Consider the following 9,001-nt stretch of genomic DNA (forward strand, 5'->3'; position numbering starts at 1 on the left):
TGGATTCATATACACACGGATTTTTTGGCGAAAGAGATTATCAAAGTTTTTTTTCCTCTTTCGTGTCAATGATCTTGTTCGGATTTTAAACAGAAATGCCATTTTAAAGGTTGGAAATCCATCATAGAACGAATCACGGTTGGGGTTGAAAATGAAGGTAAGGGGAGACAACTCTTATAAATCACATTCACTCGGCAATTATATTGTCTATTTAATCCCCATTTGGAGTTTTAAGTCTGAAAGATACCATCTGTATGTTGTGAGTAAAAGGCAGGTTTTTATTTTGTGTTAATATTAAAGATGCTTCACCGCCGACAGAGCAGAAATTATATTCATCATTTGAACAATAGTCAGTGCTTAATCGTGTATATACATGTCTAATTAACACAAAGAATGATATCATAATTTATTTTGCCTTTGGTCAAAGCGCAATCAGTACTTCATTCCGTATATGATATAGTGCCACGGAATTTTTTCGGGATGCAATTAATTATTTTTTTTTATATATTTTTAACTTAAAGTAAAATTAGAAGCTCAAACTTTTCAATGGTGGTAATAGTGTAAAGTATGTAACATTTGTAACTGAAGAAAAATACTTAATCGTCTGTTCCTGTTTTTAATAGTGAAAAAATACCATTTGTCAGCGGTGGAGCATCTTTAAAGAGGTAGTGTAATGTTGAAGCAAACCTTAAATAAAATCATTAATAAACCATAAAAAATACTGAGCCACGAAGAAAAAAAATTTCCGGTGCGTCATTTCACATATACAGGGCGTAAAAGTAACCTCCGTTCAAAAACATACCTTTAGAATCTGTCAACTTTAGGGAATTCCCCTTTTTACCGGAAGTGACGTACTGTGAGCAACAGATTGCGTCTGTGACAACACTATGGCTTCTGCTCGATGCGTATCCATTTGACAACATTGTACTATAACTCCTCGCCTCTTTATATTTGACTTTATCTTTTTTACGTACGTATACAGTTTTTTATATCCCATATTTTTTCCCTGTAAATGTGATTGAAATGGCAAGCTTTCGCCACAAAGGACGACGGTGTATTGTAGCAGGCTGCAGCAACACCGCAGGTAACGGAGTGTCCGTCCACACTTTCCCGAAGGAAACAAAGACACGAAACGCATGGAAAAGGTTTGTTAAGCTGACAAGGGCCGACTGGGAAGAACCCACGAAGCATAGCGCAATTTGTAGTGAACATTTTACCACATCATGTTTTGCTGTCCAGTTCAACATTAAAGAAAGTTTAGGTTTCGCTTCCAAGAGAAGGCTAAACACTGGGTCAGTGCCATCAATATACCCAAAGAGAGGCCGTGAGAGGCAAGACGACGCACCAGTTCCAGAAAAAAAACCAAGGGGAGCATATGAGAAAAGAAAAATCGCCAGGGTACGTATCTAAATATATAAGCAAGCCTCTGTTTGAGCCAATATTGAAAAAAAAAAAATCCAAAATTGAAAAAAATATGGAATACATGTATGCCTACATGTTACACTGTATATTGTATATGAAAAGTAAGTGTACATTCTGTATATTGAACAATGGAAGTTTGAATAAACACAATAAAATAACTCGGTTAGTCATGTTTTACTTTGTATTGTCAGTTCGTAATAACATCTGTTTACACTGGGTTTTCTTTTCTCTGAATTGTAGGTTATGTCAGATTTTCTTGCTGCTGGTCAACAGAACACACCAACATGTACATCAACACCACATGTACCTCTAACTGATAATGACAAAGAGGTATGTTAAATATATCATATATGTATGTAGATAAAGATATAACTTGTTCAGTTGTTGATATCAGTACATACATGTATGTATATATATGTAAATACATATATATATATGCATGTATATATACGAGTTGTTAAGATGTCATGACATATTACCACAAGCCACTGGGTTGCGAGTTCGAATCCCATGTGGGGCAGTTTCCAGGTACAAACCACTGGTCGGTGGTTTTTTCTGCGGCTACTCCGGCTTCCCTCCATCAACAAACCTGGCACGTCAATGACCCTGGCTGTTAATAGGACGTTAAACTAATAAAACCAAAACCAACCATATGCAAATCATATATTATTTATTTTAGGCCTAGTGTAGCATACCTGTGTAATATTGTCACTGCCAATATGTTTATATTATGATTTTCTTTATTATAACTCATTATTTTTTTCATTAGAATGTAGAACCTGCCTTTTTTTCCGAACATACTCCATCAGCGATATCAGCGTGATGACAAGCCAAAAGTTCAGCTTGTGGACAAAAAAACACAGGTTAAAAATAAAAATCAGGACCCAAAGAAAAAGGGTATGTTTGTAATTTACATAACACATATACTAATGTAAATAATTTAGTTTTTAAACTTTCTGTATGACTGTAATCTAATGCCTTATTAAGGCATTTTGATATGGATCTCATAAATTCTTATCGAATTATATATTACCAGTAAAGAAATTTGAAAGCTTCTCTTAGAATACTGTATTATACATGATAAGTGATTTCAGTACTCGTTAAACTATTTCACATTACCACTTACAAATGTAAGCTTATGTCTGATATGTACCACATAATAATATTAATCATATATCTATTTTCTTTTGACACACAACACATGGACTTAGTATTATTTTGTACACCAGCTCTTGCGATTTATTTTACAAAGATATAAGAAAAAAGACAATTAAGAATGTTTACATCTGTTTTCCTTTAGGTATAGGTGTTGACATCTCACCATGTATAAGAAGTATAGGTATACAGTGTGATCTGTTGCCCAGTGAGCCAAGGGGAAAAGTTACTGATCCGGAGCCTCCTATTCCTGCACCAGAAAGTCCTGTAATATCAGTTGTGGATAGTGAAGACACCCTTAGCTATTTATCTGATGAAGATGCGTCTCTATATCAACCATCTTTGTCAGATAACTCATCAGACAGTGACATTGATAGCCAGTGAGTATGTAATTAGAAAGAAAATATAATTTGTACAAAATAACATTGTGTCATTGAAACCAATATTATAAATTTACATTGTTGTTTCTTTATATGAATACAAAAACAAATATTTTACAAAAGATACTCTATGAAGATACAGTATGAGCTTATGTCATGACGTCGTCCATCATCCGGTCGTCTGTCAACATTTCCTTTAAAGGCCCACTACCTTTCCGCAGTAAAACATAAAGGTTTCGTTAAAACATTTATAACATCAGAAAATATATATCGATGGCATAAGATGAGGTAACAACACCAAACATATGCATGATTTCATCCGTAATAAATGAAAACAGAGGAGAGTCATTTCGCTGTTTTGCCGTCTGGCGCAGTAATAGTCATCTACCGTGCGGTATTTAGGACGACGGCGGGAAACATAAAACGACTCGCGTTATGAATATTAACATTTTATTTATTTTAATAGAATTGTTAAGAAGGTGATGATCGATATGTGCAGTATTAACGGTAAGTTAATAACTTTTGTGAATCTTCAAAATTATCGGTCTCGTTTTACATTCCCATTTTAATAATTATAAGCCGTTTCGGAAAGGTAGTGGGCCTTTAAATAGCTACCAGTCATAGAGTTCTACATAGATTGTAACCAAATTTGGCCAGAACCATCCTTGGGGAAAGGAGAACAGAGTTTGTATAAATTTTGACTCTGAATCCAGGTGAGCAATACAGACCCTCTGGGCCTCTTGTTTACGAATACCATTATGCTGGTTAATAATTTCGGAAGAGTTAGCTCCCATTGTACGATAATGTTGGTACAATGTTATTAATAGCTCCCATTGTACAATGATATTGGTATGATGTCACAATCATTACCTACCCATAAGAACAGATAACTCTGTAATGTGCAAATTTACACAAATTACAGTAATGTAACAGCCAGAGTCATTTAGTAAGGATGTGTCAGGTTTAGGGATGGAGGAATTTTATACTGAAAAAATATACTGTAGCTTAACAAGGTATGATAAAATGTCTGTTCACAGTTTATAACTTTTGTGTTTTAGTGAGGACTTTCCCAGTGGACCATCAGGTGAACGAAAATTCATAGTCTGTGAGTCCAACCTGATGGAACTTTTCCAGGTGTGTCGATTCTGTGGGAATGAAGCTCATGGGGAGATAAAACATGTTATGGGTACTTTAGTGAAAATTGAGACTGTTTGCGCTTCATGTACATTCCCTACATACTGGTACAGTCAGCCATTTGTTGGGGCTATTCCATCTGTGAATTTAGCTATGTCAGCAAGCATCCTATTCTCTGGAGCAATTCCAACAAAAGCACTCCGAATGTTTCAGTTTATGAACATTTCTCATGTAAGTAAAGAAACCTTCATGTTACACCAGAAAAACTACCTTTTTCCTGCAATCAGCTTCTGCTGGAACAGTCACCAGTCCCGTTATAATGTGCAGGATGCCTTGGCACGAGGTACACAATTGGTGTTAGGAGGTGATGGCCGTGCTGACACACCAGGACATAGTGCCAAGTATGGGTCATATGGCTTGATGGACCTTCAAGATGGTGTTGTAATAGACATCCAGTTAGTACAGGTATGTTTTTATCTATAAGTGCCATGAAAAGTTATAAACATTACTTCTGTATAATTTACTTTTTTATTTGTCTTCTTCGTGTACAGGTGAAAAACTGTAGTTATTTAGACGCTCCAAAAAAGAATCCTGTCCAAAGTTCAGGATGCATGCCAAAGTCAGTAATATTAACTATAAAAAAACCTTACAATTCAACTAAATTCAATTTCCCATTCAAATGTGCCAAGGTTATCAGATGATCATTTAGACCCTTGGTCCTCTATTCAATATAAACTTATTTTAATTTCTTAAAAATATAACATACAGTTGTATTATTGATATGTTTCAGAGTAACGAGGTAAAAAGTAGCAACAATATGGAGAAAGAGGGTTTAGTCCGGGCTATGAGTGTGTTGAAGGAGAGAGGATTGAGTGTTGGTGCCCTGGTAACAGACAGGCACCTACAGATTCAAAAGTGGGTTAGAGAGAATATGCCAACAACTGACCATTACTATGATGTCTGGCATGTAGCAAAGGGCGAGTATAATGACATGATGAATTTTAATGATTGTTTGCCTTATGTTTAAAGTAACACGTTAAGTTGTCATGTAATGAGAGGATTCTAACCAAATAAAGAAATATCAATTGATTTATTCTTGATAAACTTTTAAGTTTGAATTTGGAAGGTTGCCATTGTATTGATTAATATATATTCATATGTTTCTACATATATCTATATGGATTAATTTATCACTCCCTACCATACCTGCTTAAATTAAAATGATTTAGCATCCATGACCACTTTCATTTTAGGTCTCAAGAAAAAACTCTGTTCTCTGGCAAAGGAGAAAGACTGTGGAGAGGTGACAGACTGGATAAAGTCCTTAACAAACCACCTGTATTGGTGCGCTGCGTCAACACCACCTGGTGAGGGTAATATAATGTGGGCCAAGTGGGTTTCTCTGGAAAACCACATCCAAAACATCCATCATGGTCATGGAAATTTATTTCCTGACTGTGCTCATCCAGACATGGACCCAGAAGTCAGAAGAAGGAAAAAATGGCTGAAACCAGGTATTTTTTTAAATGGTTGAATAATAATGTACATGGTATTGATTCAGTAGTACCATTGTTTCCTACTATTGTAGTCCCTATGATTGTGAACAATTTCAACATGTTTAATTTTTTTTTAAATTTCTTTCCATGAAACCGTTTGTAGGACATAATGACATCCATAATTCTTGTCTTGTCACATCTTATATTCTAAGTTCATTTCTTGCTCACAAACATTTCTAGTTTATTAATTCATTTTTGTGTTATTTAAAAATATATTTGTATTCATAGGAACCAAAGCATGTGAAAAAGTTGGTGACCTCATCACTTCCAGACAGATGAAGAGAGATATCCCCAAACTGTCACCAGAATTCCAGACATCTGAAATTGAGGCATATCACAGCACCATTAACCATTTTGCCCCCAAAATGATTGGTTTTTCATATCATGGCATGTATTGCAGGTAAAATATTTCAAAGCAATTTCATTACAATATCAACAAGATAATCAAAGGATCTTGCCTTTTAACCAGTATATATTTTCTTTCTTATATCATCTGTTTACATAACTTCCATGGTCTCGACTATTCTGTATTTGCATATTACAGAGTTATCTGCCCTTGCAGGTAGGTATTGATTGTGTTGACAACTCTGTAATATGCAATGGCACAATAAATAACTGTATATACTATACCAGATAAGGTAGTTTTTTTCACTTATTGAATACACCTGTGTAATTTTGTATTTATGTTTTGGTTTGTTAATCACTTCATCTAAATTTTTATAGCTATTACCTATGAATTACAGGTTGCTGCTAGCTGCTATGCATTTTAATGAGAATTCTGGAAGAGAACAGAGTCTGACCAAAGAAGGCATTCCAAAATACAATATTGTCTACCCCAAATATAAGAAAGGAGAACACACGATCCGACAAATGAAAATTGACCAATCATTTTGTAAGTTATATGATCATGTTCATAAACAACAACAAATATCTTAATTTTTTTGTCCCCAAAAGAATCACAAATGTGTTAATATTTAGTATTGTTAGCATCAATATTGGATAAAGTAATAAAGATCAATGTAGACTACTGTTTGAACTTCACCGATTTGAAATAAATGAAAATATTAACATATCTTGACATGACTAATACAGTTTGTTTTATATTTTGAATTTGAAAAAGATGTCCATTTTTACCTATATATTTCTCAGACTATGTAGAGAACTTGATGAGCGTCACAACGCAGATAACGAAGAAAGTGCGGATGCACAACAACAACAGCATCAGACTGCCAACATCTGTGCCAGCTCCATTGTGTTCTGACTATTTACATCCAGACAAAGAGGAGGCTATCTCTTCATTTTCATCACGGTTTGCCAGGAAGGAGACAAGTGCATAAGGCGGCATTGTTTCTGGACAGTATGACAATATACTGGCATGGTAGTTTGAAAAAGGACAACCATGTTTTTACATTGAATTCTTTTTAATTTGTTTTCTTTCTACATACATGTAGAAGTTTTTGGTAAAGACAGTTCTTGTTTCTGTTGGCTGGATTTCGTATATAACTCATATTTCTGTAGGCTCACCTGCAAAATAAATATTTAAGTTAAGCTACATACCTACACCAGATAATGTCAAAAGTTTAATTATTAAGATAAACATTGATTTTAAAAGTGTAATATAAAGCCAATACTATAAACTGGTACTATAAAAACTGGTCTAGTTTAAATTCCAGAACTAAAAAATTAAGAACTGTATAGGAAAGTTTTATTTAATCAGTTCAATAATGATTAGTTTTAATTCAATATAATTAATTTTTCTTTGTTTTTCATACTTAATCCGACTTTCTGATTGGCCGATATTTTTTTTGCATACCTCTATGAAAAAAAAAATAAGCGCCACCTACAAAATCTACGGAACTACTTTCGTCGGACATCCAATGTCGGTAAACATCAAAGGGATATGGATCCCTTTGATCTTCAACACGGAGCTTCCGTTTATAAAATTAAACAAAAAAAGAAACACTGGTTTAAAATTGTTTCAATTGAAGCAAAATTGTATTTTTTTAAAACTAAGGCAATAAAATAGTATTTGCCAAAAAAACAAACTTTGAATAAAGAAATAAAAGTTTGGTATGCGTCGTCTGCTAGGGCTTCTGTTTAGCTACTGTGCAAGCAGATTTGAGGCTCTCAAAATGGCAAGCTTTAACTTAGGAAAACCTAAAGATATTCTACAATTAGAAGAAAATATTACGGAAGTAGAGGACTTAGAAATGAACAGTGAAGAGTTGAACAACATTTTAATGACTTTGTTCGATATTCCGAATGGAATATCAACATGTTTCACCAGAAGAGGCCAGAGCCGAAATGGCCGAAGCCATGAATGTGCCCGAGATTGAAAATTTTGTACGATCAGAAAATCAACATGTTCCTACACCACAACAGAGGTTTAAAGAATATTCTGAAGAAGATCTGAAAGCACTGGAAGAAATCGAGACAATCCAAATCTACCAAAAATAATACGAAATGGGGGATGAAACTGTTCCAAGGTACGTTAAAATAAAATAATCTCCTGTCATAATAAAAATGTTTTCTTCCGGCCAGGACTCGAACCTGGATCAATTCCATAACGGAAAGTTTTCCTTAAACTACCAGAATGTTGAAAACAATTTCATTACAAACAGACGAATTAATAAAATTCAATGACGTAAATAACATTAAATAATATCAATATTTTTTAGATCAATTATAAACTTCGATTATCAATCAATATAATTACATTTTTAGATTGGAATATGGAGGTGTTATGGACAAGAAGTTCCAATGGCTACAATCAATGAAGGAGACCTATGTCTAAAAAACTCCGTCAATTTTATGCAGAGGCCACACCCAAGACTAGGAATTCTGTGCAGTGGACCTACTGAATATCACAAGAACACTTTAATAAATGTCCGAGCCGCTATAAATCGTCACTTGCACGATCTTGGACGCACAGAAATAGATATCGTGCGAAGCATTACATTCAAATCGGCCAATAACATGTTGGACGCCAGATTAAAACACAATGTCCGCAGTGGGTTATCGCGGCCAACTCAGCACAAATCAATTATTTCGAAAAAGGACTATTGAACTAATTAACACGTACCTTAAATTCCGGTGAAAATTCCTGTCCTGTTGAGGTACCGGGGTGTATGGTTATTAGATCTCGGCAATTCACTGTTTGTCCATGTAGGGGACCTAGAGTTTCAAATGCCTGCTAACTCCGAACTCCTTATCATGAATTTCTGAATGATCTGAAAACATAACATACCTATTGTTTCAATTTCCCCACGATCCCCTAACGTCAAAAAAACAAACAAGGAGGGTTGAATAGCACAGGAGGCACATGCTGCAGATAAAAGAATGTAAATTCCACAG

The 9,001-nt window shown here is 34.7% G+C and overlaps 2 protein-coding genes across 2 annotated transcripts; both read left to right on the forward strand.

Annotated features, from left to right (window-relative positions):
• Nucleotides 1-642: 642 nt before the first annotated feature.
• LOC138313843 (THAP domain-containing protein 10-like) lies at nucleotides 643-2,245 on the forward strand. The gene is made up of 3 exons (XM_069254113.1): nucleotides 643-1,398; nucleotides 1,663-1,752; nucleotides 2,192-2,245. The coding sequence occupies exons 1-3, from the start codon at nucleotides 1,024-1,026 to the stop codon at nucleotides 2,243-2,245; spliced, it is 519 nt and encodes a 172-aa protein (XP_069110214.1). The 5' UTR covers nucleotides 643-1,023.
• A 368-nt stretch (nucleotides 2,246-2,613) lies between these two features.
• On the forward strand, nucleotides 2,614-7,204 carry LOC138313845 (uncharacterized; the record flags this gene model as incomplete). The annotated part of the gene is made up of 7 exons (XM_069254114.1): nucleotides 2,614-2,957; nucleotides 4,016-4,556; nucleotides 4,882-5,068; nucleotides 5,345-5,605; nucleotides 5,876-6,047; nucleotides 6,391-6,539; nucleotides 6,797-7,204. Coding segments are annotated over 7 exons (1,842 nt in total), but the record flags the coding sequence as incomplete, so codon positions are not given.
• Nucleotides 7,205-9,001: the final 1,797 nt, after the last annotated feature.

This window comes from Argopecten irradians, unplaced genomic scaffold (genome assembly GCF_041381155.1).
Source record: "Argopecten irradians isolate NY unplaced genomic scaffold, Ai_NY scaffold_0978, whole genome shotgun sequence".
Lineage (NCBI taxonomy): Eukaryota > Metazoa > Mollusca > Bivalvia > Pectinida > Pectinidae > Argopecten > Argopecten irradians.